Below are 19,013 nucleotides of genomic sequence, written 5' to 3' on the forward strand. Positions count from 1 at the left end.
GTTTGGCCATATACAAGCCAACATCCAAATTGAAGATTTTCTTTGTTATTTTTCTTCATCATTATTGTGGATTGATGTTCGTATATATTCTCAAGATATTAGTCAAAATAAAAGGAACACCTATTATAGTGGACGTAGACTCACACGAGGACGACAGAGTCGAACCACTTAAAATTCCGGTGTCATGTCTCTATCCTTTACTTTTGAATTTGAATTTCATAGAACATACATGCTTAGGTTTAATTTTGGTAATAGCAATTTATTTGATAAGCTTAGTTTTTTTTGGAATTGGGAACCAATCAAGAGCTTTGAAATCTGAGAAACTTCGTGCTTTTAGAATTCGCTTTATTGATTAATTGCTTAACCATATCTCGTGGTATACAATTAATTCAATTTCATGTGTTGTGTTTCTTCATCTAGACATTACGATATTTGTAAAGTGATTTGAGTTGTTACTAAATAGTTGGCAATTGAGTATAATTTCACATTTTTGCTCTATAAACTTTCGCACGCAAACTCCGAAAAACCTCTTGCTATTCTTATTCGAAAAATCGGTTGATTTTGTTTTAAAAGTTTATTCACCCCCTCTAGACTATTTTATTTGTCTTATTTTCACCCCAACACCTTATTCCTTTTTTACTCATAGACTTTCCAAGTATTTCTTGAAATTCTCTTTGGATAGTTAGTTGTCTTTCGAGAAAATTATCTTCATCATAGAAATTATTCAAGGGTGTATTCTAAAACACTTCCTACATTGCAGTAGAATACTCTCCAACTTGAATGAGTTTTTTAACCCTAGGAACTATGTTGTTGATAGTCTACTTGCATAATTTTGGACAGTTTCACAATATTTATTAAAGGGAGCAATTTAGTACGTGAATCAACTAGTAATTTCTTTGATACTAAAAAAATTTTTTCAAAAATTTTCGAAATAAAAAAAACAGGACATTTCTTTCTTCCATGTTTATCAAAGAAATTATTGGTAACAATTCAAGTGTTTATGGCTTCAGTAAAATCGTCATTGTCTTTGAATAAGGACATGTTAGTTAAGGAAAAAAGTTGATCAAACTGAAAAGGATAAGAAGGCGAAAAGATCATTCTTATGTCATGAAAATGATTGTCTTTGCAAAAACTATATTTGGAATAGTATGGCTCGTGATTTATATGATTATTACAGTGTCTACAAGATTCCCATAGACATCTGTGACAAATTAAAAAGTAACTATGATAGTGAGGAAGTTTTTATGGAAAAATATGTTTTGAGCTACTACCTCAAATACCAGATGACTAATGAAAAATCTGTGAATACTCAATCACACGAAATCCATAAGATAATACATGAGTTCATCGCTGAAAGTATGACTTTAGATGAAAATTTTCAAGTTGTTATCATTAACAAATGGTCCCCCTCTTTGAAGGATTTCAAAAACCTTCCAAGGCACAAGACTAAATAATTTTCTTTAGAGAGTCTGATAACTCGCATCCATATTGAATAGGAATCTCTTATATAGGATTGAAGATAAGAAGTATTTTTATTTCAAACAATGCAAAGAAACTTGTGGACATTTTTGGGAAGTCTACCAACAAACCGCTCAATAATCATACTCACAATGTAAATAGAAACAACAACACTAACTGTAATTAGAATGACTATCCTCCAAAGGCTCAAGCTCCAAGGCAATAACCACCTCCTCAAAGAATGGAACTTGGTGTCTTACAATTCACCTATTAAAATTATGGGAAAGCAAGACATGTGGCATGCAAGTGTAGAAATAGGTCAAGTGTTGCTTTGCTGGCTAAAGAGCAATTTATTGTTACGATAATTGAGATCAATTTTTCAGGTAGATCAAATTAATATTGAATAGACACGGGCGCCTCCCTCCATCTTTACTACGATCATACTATGTTCAAAATATACTCGGTTGCTGAGGATAATAAATTGTTGTTGGAAAATGCTCTCACCACTAATATTGCAGGAACTAGAGACATCGAGCTCAATTACACCTCTGGATACATTTGTTCTTCAAAGATATCATTCATACCATAGAGATTAGGAAGAAACTTGTTTAGAGAATATAGTACCCTAATTTTGTCTAAGCGATTTAAATTGATTTTTCAATTTTTTATTGTTTGTTAACTTCATTTGATTAACCTCAAAACACACAAAAAAATCAATTTAGTCTTTCATTCTTCATTTATATGTTTACCATTTATTTTTAAAATTAAAAAAAAAAGTCATGCACTTAGGGTTTTAGTCCGCCTCACTTTCACTTTTTTGTGGGACGGACCAAAATTTTAGGGCCGCATCCTTAACTATGTCCGCCCCGCCTCATCCCAACCCCTTTTTTGCGGCTTTTACGGGGCGGACATACCTGTTTACCACCCCTAATTTTAACGAAAAATAGAGATATAAAACTTAAATTTATAAAAAGTCAATAATTAATTGGAAATGTCAGATAAATTCCACAACTCTTGAAAAAAAGTTGAAATATAAAAGTAAAAATATTAAATTTTTTAAATAATTAAGGATAATATAGTAAAAACCCTGCAATGCGGAACTGTCAGATACATTTGGGGGGTTTGCGGGACAAAATATCATTGTATTGCCTCCTATAGGGCTTAAATTACAACTTAAATGGGCCGGGCTTATTGAAACTCAGGCCCACAGTAGAATCTTCTGCTTCACGGAGCACCGGCTTCATCCTCTGTAAATTAGGGTTTGCAATTTCTTCATCGTTGTTTCCTCAATTCCTCTGAAATTCGTTCATCAATCTTCCAACAATGACGAAACATGATAATCAACGAAACAATAATCACGATGAGAAGAATAAACGAATGACAATGACAAAGAATAAGAAGAGGAACATTTCGAGGTTGGGTGGAAGTGGACTCTCGCTTGATGCTTTCGCTAATGCCAAATCCAATAACAGTCAATACAATCCATCTCTCATCAGTATGCAAATTTCTCTTCTTTTTTCAGCATCATTCATATTGTGTTTTTGTGTATACTGGAGTTGTTACTCGTTTGAATTATAGTTTATGAAATTTGATATATAGAGAAGGAAAATTGTTGAATAAAAATTAGGGTTTTCTGTGTCATTTGAGTTATGACTGCAATTGAATGCTTAGGTTAGTAGTAGTATAGTACTAGATTATTGTGATTATTTTTGTTGAGTATGAGAGTTGATGAAGAAACTTTAATTGTTGATGCGTAATTAGATCCTCAATTTAGATAGAGGAAAGTGATGCTAGCTGTGCTAATTTTTGTGCTGGCTTTCTCTGGAGTAAGGGAAATGAGTTTCTCTTTGGTCTGTTAAGATTGGGATTAAATGGAATAGGATGAGTGGAATTGAGCGTAACCTAATAAAATTGCCACTCCACTGATAGGATGTTTATATCTGGTTTTAAATTGCATTCTGCAACCGTAATTGAAGCTGCAATATAGCTTATGCGGTGGCCTCCGCAATTGCATTGTGAATTAAAATCACGTATGTGAATGCATTAAGAACTGCATCAGGCAATTTCATCCATGTTTGCTCCCTTCCTTAAATATAATGAAATGAACATTTTAGAACCACAAATCTCAATCTTCCTTAAATATAATGAAATGTCCTAATTTTAAGCCTTTTTCAACTGTGTATTTCAAATATCTCTCAATAAGTATTATCGCTCCAACGGAACTGTAACACCCGCAACTGCCGCTGCAATTTAAATTTTCTGTGTTTGTATATTTATATTTATTTGTAAATGCATTTTTTTAGGTCTTAGTTATTTTATACACCACTAAGATTATTGGTTAAAATGTGAGGGGAACATATATTCAACCCTTATTGCCTCCATTGTATCTGGTGCAGTCCTATCTGCACTTAATTAGAGTATGTATAACAAGATACCATAATGCTTAAGTGTGGATATTTAAGTGTTTTAACACTTCCCATGTAATATTGTAAGATTCATGGAGTTATTAGATTAGACACATGGAAATGTTATAAAGCCGATGTGGCTAGTGAACCCAAATATATTGGTGCTCTCAGTTCATGATATTTTTTTGTTGATGTTTCTAGTTTCCATGTTATGTAGTTCTTCTCCCCCTTCCAATTTCTTCCAACATTGGTATTCATTGTTATTTGGAAAAATAAGGTGCAATGATCTTAATTAATTTTTAAGTCGTGATGGGGGTCTAACGATGTGTCAGGACTCATTTAGGTTCTCTATTATAAGTCATATCTAGCATTTACAAGCATTAACAAGAGGCTGATTTCACAATTTGAACTAGTTATCTCCTATCATGTAATAATATTTCAATGGTTTTGTCGATTCTCTCTTCCGAAGGAGAAAGGAGGTGTTGGGCTTTGAAGAAAAAGAATGGAAGTACTTAGTAGACCATAGAAAGCATTAAGCATGTCACGTAAGAAACTTCTGAAGGTGTTTTTTAACATGAAGCTGTATAGTTTGACGTTATGAATAGTAGAAATAACAGTTAGTAAAGTAGTTTTTTCATACGTCCGGCTCCATTACTATTGCCATTTTAACTTAAAAAGCTCGAAGCATGGTGGTCTATCCACGTAATAAGTACCATCATTGTTGGCAATTTCTATCTATGACTAGTAATTTATTGAATTTGTTTATTGTAGAGAGCTTGTTGTGTTCGAGTTTTTTGAAATGAATTAAGGTTCTTCTTTCCTTAGATTGTAGGGTTTGTGTTTATCATGTCTATCGTGAAGCTAATAACGTTTCTGATTATCATGCTATTTTAGGGGGTGCTCATTAGCTCTGATTATTTGGTTATGGAGTAGTCCCACTCCTCTGTCAACATAATTGGCTTGTGTGATAATTAAAGTGTAATTCTCTGGGTTGATTTCTTCAAAATATTTGATGAATAACAATATAACAAAAATTTCTTTCTTTCCGTACATTCCAAATATAATTTGTTCTCAATACATTTTCTCATTTTATGTCGCTCTTCAAGGCATTGTTTTCCTGTCACGACTGGGATACTGTTTTTATGGTTTCGGACCATTACTCTGATTCTGAATACATTCTACCACTTCTAATATGAACTGGTGATTTAGGATGAGAATAAATATTGGCCATATCTAACATAAATTCCTTTTTCTTAGTGAATAAGTCAGTACATGCTTGTCATGGATGTCCTTTTTTCTTTTCTTTCAGAGAAGCAGAGGGAGTTATACAAGAATGCTAAGAATGTGCAGAAGTATAAGAAGATGCTAAAGCAGCAAAACCAGCAGATTTATCCCTCGGTGGCCCAAAAATATAATGAGGTTTGACATCTTATTTGCCTGCTTACCGCAAGATTGTTCTTTTTACTTGTCTATGGGTCAATACCCGCTTATTACGTCATATTCGCATTTTTCTAGTCATGAGGAGCTGTTGTTGCAGCCCGAGCCTTAACGTTGATATATCTTAGTCAATAAAATACTCTCTCGAATGTTTATAATTTTAGCTTACTATTCATTTTCCTTGCTGCTTGCTGTTGCAGAATTTGAATGAAACCGAAGAGGACAACAAGTACAAGAATGAGAGGAGGAAGAGGAAGAAGCATAGTGCTTTTAGTTTGGAAGAGTTATACAAGAAGCAGCATGAAGAAAAAGAGAAAGAAAGAATGGAGAGGGAAGCAATTTTCCAGGAAAAGAAAGAACAGCGAGAAAAAGCTGAAGCTCACAGAAAAACTTTACGACAAAAAATGCTTAAGAAAACACGAAAAGGACAACCTGTCATGAAATACAGAATCGAACATCTTTTGGAGACAATTCAAAGCTCAGCTAAAAATGCAGCCGACAACTAAATCCTAACTAGTGGAATAGAGAATGGCCAAATGCATATAACATCATCATCATCATCATCATCATCATCATCCCTTGAATTTCATGAGCATGATACTGTTTTTACATAGAGCTGTTATTGTTCATCAAAATTCTGTTACCGACAATGAGTCAGTTATTCATCAGTGTCATTGGTTGTATCAAATTTTGCATCTTATTTTATATGTATAAGTTTTTAAATAGAAAACACTTATGGCTTAAAATCAATTCAGAAAACAATTTCCAGAAAAAGGTTATTTGCTTTCATCATATATGAACACAAGATAGAATACAGAGTAGAGAAACCAAAGTAGTAATAATATTCATTCATAGTTACATTAGCAAAAAAAGTTACACTTCAAAACTTCAACATAATCACAGTACATGATTTGAAACATACACTTACATAAAATAGAACAAGATTAAGATCAACAGAAATTGTTGTTGAGTCTCTTATCATAATAACAGGATGAAGATTCTTGAGTAGATTGGAGGAAGAAGAAAGGTCAATAAGGGTAACGACACACCACAAGTCTCCTCTTAGGCTGTGGAGAACATATGAACATAAAAATGATAGCAAGAAGTAGCACCATGAGAAGTCCTGAAAAATCAACACATAACTCCTTACACGCCATCACTTGTTCTTGTGTAGAAAATGAAACAAAGACTAAACAATTTTATGTGTGATTATGGTTTTCTTTATTTATTTATAATAAAAAAAAACTTGTCTCTTGTAACTGATTAATATATTGACTTGAATATGATATTTCCAAGTCTTTTTTAATTGTATTTATGACGAAGATTCTTGAATTAGGAACTTTCAAGGTTGTTAGTTTGAATATTTTTGACCAATTGAAAGAGCTTGAATAAGGAAATTGGGTTGGGTTAGGTGTTTTACAACGTCTAATTCTGATTTACTTACAAAAAATTTAAAAATCATATATCTATCTTTTAAGTTTAAATAATTTAAAAAAAAAAACTTTTTTAATAGTTTATAATAAAACATTAATTTTTAAATATACCACAAATTTTTTAAAAGTTTTTTATTTCAAAAATCATATTTAATTTGACTAATGTCTGATCGTCCTAATATATTTTCACTCCATATGATGCAATTTCTTAATTTGTTTTGTTTTCTTATTCAAGTTGGTACTAATTTATTTAACGTCTTCTGGTCTCATGATATTTGTAAATTATTAAATTAAAAATAATTCATTTTTTTAATTTTCAATTATCAAGTATCCCCAATTGAAAATATTCCAAGACCAATCCATCTCAACCACTAGTTTAACATTAAGTTAGTTGACTTACTATACAAAACTAGTCAGAGACCCGTGCTTCCGCACGGGTGATTTTTTTTCTGGTGTAGTATTTTTGTAATGATATGAATAATATAAATAAAAGGAATTATAAGCAATATGCATAATTAAAAGGAATTGTTTTACTTGAATAGAGTTAGAGTTTTATTGATTGCTCTGTTATACTCCCAATTCTTTGAAAACCGAATATCCATAGGAATCGTTTTGAAATTTGAAAATAAATACTTTAGTTTTCAAATAAAAGTCATTAATAGGCATTGTATTGAAAGTGGCCCTTAAGATTAAACATTATTATCGTATTCATGTGCTAATTTTGTGTGTAATAAAGAACCATATAAAAAAGGACATGTGAGTTGGAGAAAAAAATAAAATTTTAACAAATGCAAATGTAAAATTTTAAATATAAATGAAAAATATGAAATAATTTACTTAATTGTAAATTTAACAATAATTATATAGAAAACAATGATCCACAAAAAAATGTTTAAGATAGGTTAAGAACACAATAGCAAAATTGGATCAGGTAGTTTAATAATTGACGGGCCAACAACAATTAAAAGAAAATGATATAGATCACTATGGTTTAATTATAAATGAAAAATGATCATATAAATTCAATTATATTAAATAATCATATAAAAAATACAATAAGATGGAGATAATAAAATGAAATATTAACATTTAAAAATAAAAATTATCTCTCAATTAATAGTAATTGTTGATTAAAATAAAATAGCTACTATGTTGATAATGACCCGTGAAATAAAAAAATAATTTGATGCGATATAAAATATATTTAAAAACAAATGTAAAATAAACAATAATCATGGAGATTTAATTGTATTAAATAATGATAAAAAATCGTGAGATGGAGAAAAAAATAAAAATAAAGATATTATCTCTCAAATAAAGATAATGATTGATTAAAATAAAATAGACATTATGTTGATAGTGACCCGTGAGATAATAAATAAATAAATAAATAGAGAAAAAAATTAAAATGAAAGTAAGAAAATGTGAAAAAATGTGAGAGAAATTTGAAATTTTAATTAAGATAGAGAAAATGTGTAATGATCGACTAAAAAAAATTAAATATTGATTTGATAGTGGCCCGTGAAATAATTAAATATTTTTGGGAATAATAATTAAATGATCGATTATTAATATTTTTTGCGATAATAGATAAATGTTGAAAAATTAAAATGAAAGTATGGAAAAATGAAATGCGAAAGAAATTTGAAATTTTTAGTAAGATTAAAATTTAAAAATAGATTATTAATAATTTTTGTGATAATAAATAAATTAAGAAAAATTAAAATGAAAGTAAGAAAGTGTGGGAAAATGAAATGTAAAATAAATTTAAATATGACTTCCATCATCCATGACTTACATGTGATGTCATCATTCATGCAATAAAGTTGTAGGGAAAATGTTATTTAATTCGGACCAATGAAAAGCTAACACTTGGTGCATCCATTCAATAAAGTTGAAAGAGTGAATACTTAATTTGTTAGTTACAAAAATGACCTTTTATTAGTGCAAATAAATTTTGGTGAAAGGGTAATTTAGGCAATTTGGTCAATCTATTATTAATGAATAGATTGCGATAATAGATAAATGTTGAAAAATTAAAATGAAAGTATGGAAAAATGAAATGCGAAAGAAATTTGAAATTTTTAGTAAGATTAAAATTTAAAAATAGATTATTAATAATTTTTGTGATAATAAATAAATTAAGAAAAATTAAAATAAAAGTAAGAAAGTGTGGGAAAATGAAATGTAAAAGAAATTTAAATATGACTTCCATCATCCATGACTTACATGTGATGTCATCATTCATGCAATAAAGTTGTAGGGAAAATGTTATTTAATTCGGACCAATGAAAAGCTAACACTTGGTGCATCCATTCAATAAAGTTGAAAGAGTGAATACTTAATTTGTTAGTTACAAAAATGACCTTTTATTAGTGCAAATAAATTTTGGTGAAAGGGTAATTTAGGCAATTTGGTCAATCTATTATTAATGAATAGATAGTAGATAGAAGTAGATTATGATAACCTCCACGTTTTGCAATTCTGTTTTTTTTTTTTTACTTCCATTTACATACTTACCAACCTAATTCTAGAAATTGTTCCATTTACCTACCAACCTAATTCTAGAAATTGTTGTTTCTATTAATTTTAATCTCAAATTAGAAACGTTTGTGACTATCGCACATAAATTAAAATTTGTTATAGATTAAATTATAATTATATAGAATTTCATAAAATATTTTCACAATTAAATTATAGTTAAATAATTTCTTTTTAGAAATTAAATATAGTATATTGATAGTATAAAATAGTTTTACACTGTTATTTAATATAAATTCATTAATCTACTATATCAGCAATATAATATTAAAACAGAATATACATTGTAAATTTGTTGATAGTATAAAATTATTATTTTTTTCTTATTTTTAAATATTTTATCATGATTAAAGTGTAGCTAATCTATACACAAAATTTTTAAAAATTTGAGACAGCTTTATCTCGAATTTATATAAAACTTAACCATGCATTTTTTTTTTTGAAATAAAAGAAGATTTTATTACCAAAAAATAGTTACAAACACGCCGATCGCAAGGATCCAATCAACCAAGCAACAAAAGGATTACACTATGCTAAGAGTAATGACATTCACATGCCCCCTAGTTTCCGATGCATAGCACAACGCACCACAGTGTTCGTTTTGATCCTCTCCACAAGGTTATCACTAGAGCTATTGAAGAAAATAGTTTCATTCCTCCTTCGTCATATTTCGCAGATAGTTTCAGCCGTAAGGATCTTAAGGATTTGACTTCTCCAACCTTTCTTTTTCGTTTCACTGATAATCCAATCCTTTTCCCTCCTCCAGCCAGTCAGATGTTTATTGAAACCCAACCAACCTAGAAGATTCGTCCACACCATGAGGGTGGTGCCACACTCAAAGAACAAGTGCTCAAGAGTTTCAGGTTGCCTACACCAACAGCAACATTCATCATCAATGTTGACACCAAACCTTATCAATTTATCCTTGGTTGCAATTCTTCCAAGGAGGGCCATCCACAAAATGAAACGTGCACAGGGTCTAGCACCATTATGATACATCACTTTCTTCCAGCTAACATCAGTTTGGACGTCACGAAGTTCACTGTACATAAGGGCGGGGCAGTAACGTATGTCTGATCGCGAACAGCAGTGGCCCAATACTCACTATGACACACTTTATCCTGGCATTGCATAATCTTCTTGAGCATCCAGGAACAACTAGCTTTTACCTGTCAGTTCAGTATCGGATGTCCCTTAATATAGTAGGTATTCATCCATTTAATCCAAAACTTATCCTCTTTGGCTTGGAGGTTCCAAAGTAGTTTACTAATAGTTGCTACATTCCAATACACTAAAGATGTGAGGTTCATATCACCTGCCGCTTTAGAATAGCAAACCTTGTCCCAAACAATAGGTGATTTCCTGTTGATGTTGTCTATTCCAGACCAAAGAAAGGTACGGCAAATCGCTTCAATTCTATGGAGGATTTTCTTTGGGATATATTTAATTCAATAATCATTTAAAAATTAAAATAGGTATGTAAACTTACAAAGATATTTTTATAATAAATCTACATATAAAATAGATATATTTAATTCAATAATCATTTTCTTAATATAATTAACAAAAAAAATTAAACTAGGGACGGGGGATTTGATTATGATTAATTTAAATTGATAATGACTTTTTTAGACAGTATTTACGAAAAAAACAAAAATAGTAAGCACAAGTTGAGCTGTATAGAGTTAAGCCAAGGTCTCTATTAATCAAATTTAAAGCTATCACTTATTGTTAGAAAAGTTGCTTTTATATATTCCTTTTTTAACATATATGGATATTTATTGAAAAAAGTTTTAGATATTTATAATTTGAATGAAAATTACATATTTATTTTGGTTAGAACAAGTGTTTCACATATTTTTTTTCATTTTAATTCAAAAATACTTGAGATAATAAGAATTCTTTTCAGCTCAAGAAAACTTTTTGAATTCGAATTTAACCTCTAAAAATAAAATATTTTTTCGAGTTAAATTATTAGTTTTTACGCATGCATGCAGACGTCACCAAATTCATATAAAAAATTTATGTCAAATATTATCTGATTGACAATTCCTATTTTACATTTAATATAAAAACAAATATGGAATTGACACTTTCGATAGTTATCTTTTTAGAGTTTCTTTTATCAAAAACTTGTGAACACAATGAGATGTGTCATTCTGATAATCGATTTACTTCTTAAAACAGTATCGGAGGATTTGTTTTTGACAGTATGAAAATTTATGTACATTCACATTTTTCATCATAATTTTGCAAATAAACATAAACCTAGGAAAGGCAATTTGCCTCATACGCTATAGGTATTCGCAAAAAATTGCCTATAATAGATAGAGTAAATATTTACATAATGGGTACGGACATAGATAATTACCCATTGAAATAAGCAGGTATAAATGCAGGTACGGGTATCTTACTACTCATCATGCTCTATATCCGCACTACACATTTATATAATGTCATTTATATTATTATATAAAAATGAATGTTTATCAATTTAAAAAAAAATATTGCTATTAAACTATTACACGTTTTAATAAAAGTGTTTATTTATTTCTGAACTAAAAAAATAGCATCCATAATTTTTTTAATATTGTTAAAAAATTCAAAATTATATGATATTTTATAATTAATCGATTTAATTTAACCACAAATGCGGATAAACGGGCATGGGGACGGGTACTGAGGTACCCTTCGGGTAAAGGTATGAATATTGATGCCCATATGAGTATGAGATCGGGTATAGAGATTTTTTCAAATTGCGGGTATGGGAACGAGTACTATAGTACCCTGCCCAACCTCTACCCATTGTCATCCCTACATAAAAATAATTATAATAAATATAATTAAAAACAATACTAAGATATTAAATCAGTATACTTATAAATTTAAGATTCAATTGTTCAATTCAAAATTCAATGGTATGAGATTATGAATACAATTGATTTGACTAAGAAAATTAGAAAGTCTTGCCTTATTTTTAAAATGGATTTTGAGAAAGTGTATGATTTAATAGATGTGTTGGATGAACACGTATTTTTATTGGGTATTTTACGGTGTTGGTTAATGGTTGTTCGACTCAAGAGACTAGTATTCAAAGAGGTCTGAAGCAAAGGGACTCCTATAGCTCCTTTCCTCTTCCTCCTAGTGGCCGAAGATTTAAGTGGCTTAATCAGTAGGATCGTTGAGTTAGGTCTTCTCTCTGGCTTTAGGATACGAGCCTCTGATGCGTCCGCAAGTGCACAGAAATATCGAAGTAATGTAAAAGATTGTCGAATCCACAGAGACCAATGTCAACCTACTGTAATCTATTGTTACTTTGTAAAGCTAAGACTAATTAATGTTTGATTAAGGGAAAACTAAGAACTATAACTGAAATAAAACTAAGATTAATATGAATATAAGAAAAGAGAAACCAGAACATGGATTCCGCGTACTTCGGAAATTCTGTAATTCGTTGGCTTATTAAAAATGTCAAAAACAAATTTAGTAGAAAATATTAGCTTAAAGACTAAACCTCACACTCTCGTGGTTATGAATAAAGTCACGCTCCTAAACCGTAAGATTTTGCTCTCGCTCGCCCACTTAAATCAAGGAACGCGTTTTGAAAACTAACAAGTTCTAATTAATCCTAAAGCGCTCTCGTTGTGTTTAGGATTAATGCCTAGTTTTTACTATCTGGTTCGACCCTCACGCTCTCGCAGTGCCGGTTCAAACCTTAATAGATCTCTCACTCTCGTGACGAGACCGTGGTAGGTAACCTTTCACTCTCATGAAAAGGTTACCTAAATTAATCTTAAAAACATAAACCGAAACATAATTTAATAATCATAATTTAAACCAACACAATTACCGAGTGTCGTCGGAAACGACGGTTCTCACATACCGGACTCAAGACAATTTAGCTAGACATTAAATTAAGTAAGAACGAATTAAACATAAGTATGCTATTACGATAATCAAACATAAAATGAAACATGATTTTAGAAAATATAACAGTACTAGAATAAAACATAACAGGAATCAAAGTCGGAACTAAAAATACAATTAATATAGAACTTGAAATAAAATAAACAACGACTGGAATTAAATGACTGAAACTTCGGGTACAAATTGCTAATCCTATACAAAGGCTGCCAAGATTTTGTTTCAGAAAATACATAATGAATACCAAAAATAGACCTAAGACTAGTGTTGTAATAGTCCCCGATGTGGAAGACTATCACTTTTACATAGTAGATTTTCTGCCTAAAAACTAAATCAAGGAGAAATTATGGCCGAGAAGAAGAGAGAGAGCTTTATGTTGTTAACTACTTTGCTTTTATATCCCTTGTTGTAACCAACCTGTTGAGATTAAATAGGAGCAGTGGCCTCATGGAGAGAGTATTACGGGAGACTTGGTAGATGAGAAAATATAGGATGGCTGGAGAAAACATAGGATGAAGTGGTTCGTTGGTTTTTTTTTTTTGGAGAGAAAGTCAAGAAAAATTGATACATGACGTTCATTACACATGTGTGTCGTGGGGAATACATTTCTTCTCATTGTAAACGCAAAATTCACGGTCTAATTGTCTTCAAATAAATAGTCAAGATTCTTCACCCACCCAGATATATATTCAATATAGTCATGAAAAAACTTTGGAAACAAGTATGTGTGTAATATAGATATATTAGACGGTTGATTAGAAAATCAATTTTACAGTTGACTCATTGTTCTCTGAGAAGGTTTACTTGTATATTCTTATGGAGCGCAAATATGCGCCCGATAAGAAGGTTAATGTTGCACATCAGAATCTTACACCTTTTTACTCTATTTAACTCCTCATTTGGACTTAATTTTCACAAACACTAAAGTTTTATAAAGATATTCAAGCTTACAAACATTTTTCTTCAACATTCTCTGACCAATGATATAGAAGAAGTTAAAAAAAATATCAAATATTTCTCATTACTTATTCTAGTCTAATTGTATATGTGTTTCTTCTTCAAGATTTCCATGGTCTTCCATATTTAATTTCATCCAAAAAAAATATAAAAGATATCCAATGAAACATAAGTAACTTATCCCTCAAGAGATGGAAGTTCACAAGCACGATAAATACCATGAGTTGTCTTAATATAGCATCCACATGATACCTTATCATTACCTAGTATCTTCATTCAAGATCTTTTACAATGTGATGTATGTATCTACTTGATACAAAACCATGCAATCTTTCATTATTATGTTGATGCTAAATGTTCAAGATGATTTTCTGAAATGATCATTTGGTTGAACAAAGTTGAACTTCAACATAGTATTCACAATATCTCAACTTTTATAGAAATCTCTTATACTATTCTACAACATATGTTTTAGTCTTCAATGAGCAAACTCGACTCTTAAATAAGTACAAACATTGTTTAAAACAATCATTTTTATTTACATACTAAATTTAAATATTTTAATAAACTATTTACATGTTTATTGTTGCGCCTCTTAAATGTATGACTTGGTTGGTCCATGTGAGATATTAGATTGAACTCTAGTATGGTCGAAGGGTAGCTTCTTAGTTCGACAGGATTAAGCATGAAGTCGAAGGTTGTTCACATGCTTGTGTGGAAGATGCTAGCGTTGTTAGCATGTTAAATTAGGTTTTAGTGATTAAACCCTAATTTGTTAAGTTAGCTTATTTATTAAGTTGACTTGTGTAATGAGCCTTGTGGAAAAAGCCCATTAGTTAGTATGTTAGGTTTTATTATAAATAGCATACTAGTCTCTCATCATTGTAAGCTGCAAATCCTAATTTAGGGTGAGAGAGATTATTTGTTATTATTGTAAACTTATAATCTTGTTTTAAGAGAAAGTAAAATAATAGCAGTTATAACCAATTCTTGTGTTCTTCTCATCTTCCCTAATTCCTAGTATATTTTGTTCTTGTCATCGTTTTTCACAACAGTCCATGCAACAACAAATCTTTCTTTAAAGGAAGATAACTATGTTTATTGTTATTCCACAACTCCATCACGAATTCTTGCCTCTTACACGTTTTATAATGCCTGTCTATTTCACAATAGAGTAATAGCTTGTCACTCTTGTTTTTTTTCTCTCGATAGTTTGATGAATAATTTTATAAAATTCAGATGAATAAATATGACATACCTATGTAGTAGTGGTGAATACCTCTATAAAAGTGCTGAGGAGCTCCACATTTTAGTTTTATCATGTTCCATTACTATAACTAAAAGTCATCTCATATATAACTACTACATTTTCAGGGGATATTGGTGAAAAAGGCAGTATATTGAATTTCACAAATGCCGCGTATGCCATATTTTTTAAAAAGATGAAAAAACATGTATCGCATTTTTTAAATACTTGAAATATGCAAAAATATTTTTTTTTTCTCAAATGATTTTGATCACTCATACATTCTACTACAATTTTTAGATCTGTTCCGGATTTTTTTAGTGTATAGAGATGTTTCAGGTAAGCTTTTAGATTTTCCATAAAAAAATTAATGACAAAAGTTAAAAGGGACAATCCTGATTTATTGAACATTATAGAAATATCAGGACTATGTATAGATATGTCATAGAAAATTGGTAAAAGAATTGTTTATGCTTTGGTCTATCATATTGGTAATGAGTCCAAAAGAAACATGTCAAAACTTCCACAATGTAATAGTTATTTGGGCTTTAAAATATGGCCAATGATATATAGTAGATTATTTTTTCCACCCTCCTGTATATGGTTGGCACGTCCATGTTCGTAGACAAAAGTGTATATTATGTCAATGTCGTCTTCATGAGATACTTCATTAACTTAAAGAGGATTCATGAGTACTACTAGAAGGCCTCTTGTTTGATTTACCTATACTCCAAATGAGGTGAATCTAGTTTATAGAAGACTACACATATTATAGAAAGGAACACCTAATTTACAGTAATATATTTGCACATTTATTGTTACTAGTATTTTATAACACTTGTGATATGTCGTTATTAATATTGAGATTTTCTTAATACACCCCTTGATACTCTTAGGCACCTAGCGCATTTTCATTTATGCCCTCTGTTTCTGAAGATACATATCAGGAAGCACCTTTTTTTACCAAAATTTGGTTTTTACCGAAGCTACATCTACGGAACATGTCTATCTTGGGTAAAAAAAGGTGCGTCCGGAGATACATCTCCGGAAATATGGGGTATTTTTGGAAGCGCACATGGGGCCTAAGAACCCCATGGGGTGGGGTAAGAAACTCCCTTAATATTTCATCTGAACCATTTTCGGGCATGTATCCTCCAACATTTTCTACGTCGCTTCGACTGGACATATGTGGATGACTGCGGCGAGGCTATGCCACGTGCTTGCTCCTTCATCCCGCTCGGATGAAATCAAACGACCGAGTCATTCCGAGTTTATCTTGACTCATCGCGAGAGATGATATTAACTTCACACAATACAGCGATCACCGTGAGACACGCCTCTTCGATGAGATATCCTTATATTCCGGATGTCTGACTTGTCGGTCATGATTGATGTATCCACGTATGCAGCAGTTTATTCGTCAGTTTGGATATCTGCACAATAATCCTAAAGCCCTCACCATTGTTGCTCCTTATTCACTATGTCCAAGAGTTGTTGATGAGATATTTGTGGAGTACAATAATCTCCTTACAATAAAACTTTTTCCTATACAAATTAAAAAATATTATAAATTATCAAAATATTTTATAATCTTACAAAAAAATTATTTTATTAGTTACTGATTTTGTTTTTCAACATCATAAGTTAAAGAAAGAAATCTTACATTAGAAAGTGAAAATGTAAGTGATAAAACGATAGGAGTGAGTAGACAAGGAAATTTACCTCTACTTAGATTTCGTGTGATAAATATCATCAAGATGTGGGTGGAAAGATATTTGTTATAAAAGTGGAGTTACATCTAGTAACACGATCTGGTCTTAATCTAATTGTTGTATCAATTTCACCAACATTTTCAACATATTCATAAAACTGTAGTGTTATACTTTCGATTACCTTTACATAAATCACACTTTGTCTAATTTTATGCAATGCATTACCAACTGCCTTAAATCCATCTTGAACAATGAGATTCAAGATATGCGCGCAACAATGGTTACGAAAGAACTTTTCATTGAACACCGAGCTATTTGATAGTCCTAAGTGTTCTTTCAAAAATCTTTGCAAATTATCATTTACAAAGGTATTATCCAAAGTGATGAAAAAAATTCTATACCGCAATCACTTAACATTTCCAACATCTTCTCGGTGTATGGGGTGTTATACATGTTAAAATTTTATTTTGCAACTTCCAATTCACATCAATATAATGAGCCGTTAAAGAAATAAAATCTTCATTGATACATGCAGTCCAACAATCAAAAGTCAAACAAACTCTCCCCTTAATTTTTCGTTTCTCATCCTCATAAGCTTTCACAACATCGTTGGAAGAAATATTTCTTGTAACAAAGATACAATCATCATTTTAAAAAAATTTATATTTTCTAAAAATTCATCATTCAACAAAATTAAATGGTGCAATGTGTGTAATCATCATTTCAATTAAAATTTTATGATTAATCTTAGGATTAATTTTTTTTCCTTTCTCAATCTTCCTTTGACATCAAATATCATATGACCCTCATTATGAAATTTTGAAAAAACTTATAATCATTAACATGACGAGTTAAAGAAGACGTGACATTAGTTCACAACTCATAAATTTTTCACAACAATTACATTTATATTTCTCTTTACCATCTCCAACGCCAATCTATACAAAATATTTCCATACTTCAAATGTAAGAGTCTGTTTAACGTTAGTTGGTTCAGAACAGTCTTCTTAATTAGTCTCAATGTTATCAAGATCATTAATGTGAAATGAGTGAAAATGCTTAATACTAAATTTCACTAATGCAAAATATATAATATTTTTTAGAAAGATGAAAAAAACATGCATCACATTTTTTAAATACTAGAAATATGCAAAATATTTTTCTTGAAAGGACTTTGTTACCCATAAATTCTACCGCAATTTTTAGATATTTTTAGAATTTGTGAGTATCTAGAGAGTTTTCAACAGTAAATTTATGAAATAGAAGTAAAAAATATTAATGATAAAAGTTTAAAGGGACAATGTTGATTTATTTATTATAGATCATAGAAAACATACTATTAGTGACTACAAACGAGTCGAGTCAAAAACTTCCATAATATAATAGGAATTTCTTAATTCATTCTATAGTTTTCTTACGCACCACGTGAATTTCCAAAAATGCTCCTGAAAATCGGAAATATATTTCTGAGACGCACCAAAAATTGATAAGAAATCAATTTTCTCAGAAACGCATTTCTGGTATGTTGATACACAAGCAAAAAAAACTGACTAGAAATATACCAAATTCACAAACTCGGAATACCATAATTCAAACATTAATAACATAACATAAGAAATACATTAAGGATTTTTTTTAACATAATTCAAACATTACACTTCAACGTCCAGATGGACGTTGCAACATGTTGATAATATCATAGACCAATCTCGCAATAGTTGCATCCAGCTCGATCAGAACTTTTGCTTCTAAACGAAAAAAGTTCTCCACATAGCCCGTAAATGAGCGCTCGTCTTTAGCTCATGGTTGATGAACTCAAGCTTCCCTTCGTTGTCAATGGAAGGCGAGCGATACTCGATCTTCACAACTTTTCGATTTTCGCCATATGGTAGAAGCTCCT

At 30.6% G+C, this 19,013-nt stretch overlaps 1 protein-coding gene across 1 annotated transcript; it reads left to right on the plus strand.

The window, feature by feature from the left end:
- Positions 1-2,655: 2,655 nt before the first annotated feature.
- Positions 2,656-5,988, plus strand: LOC131610859 (protein PXR1). The gene is made up of 3 exons (XM_058882914.1): positions 2,656-2,953; positions 5,173-5,282; positions 5,501-5,988. The coding sequence occupies exons 1-3, from the start codon at positions 2,782-2,784 to the stop codon at positions 5,804-5,806; spliced, it is 588 nt and encodes a 195-aa protein (XP_058738897.1). The 5' UTR covers positions 2,656-2,781; the 3' UTR covers positions 5,807-5,988.
- The last annotated feature ends 13,025 nt before the right edge of the window (positions 5,989-19,013 follow it).

Source organism: Vicia villosa, linkage group LG6 (assembly GCF_029867415.1).
Source record: "Vicia villosa cultivar HV-30 ecotype Madison, WI linkage group LG6, Vvil1.0, whole genome shotgun sequence".
In the NCBI taxonomy this organism is placed as follows: domain Eukaryota; kingdom Viridiplantae; phylum Streptophyta; class Magnoliopsida; order Fabales; family Fabaceae; genus Vicia; species Vicia villosa.

Coding starts and splice junctions, on each gene's coding strand:
- LOC131610859 (XM_058882914.1), top strand. CDS start 2,782: ATGACGAAACATGATAATCAACGAAACAATAATCACGATGAGAAGAAT. Junction 2,954..5,172: donor ATACAATCCATCTCTCATCA/GTATGCAAATTT, acceptor CTTTTCTTTCAG/AGAAGCAGAGGGAGTTATAC. Junction 5,283..5,500: donor TGGCCCAAAAATATAATGAG/GTTTGACATCTT, acceptor TTGCTGTTGCAG/AATTTGAATGAAACCGAAGA.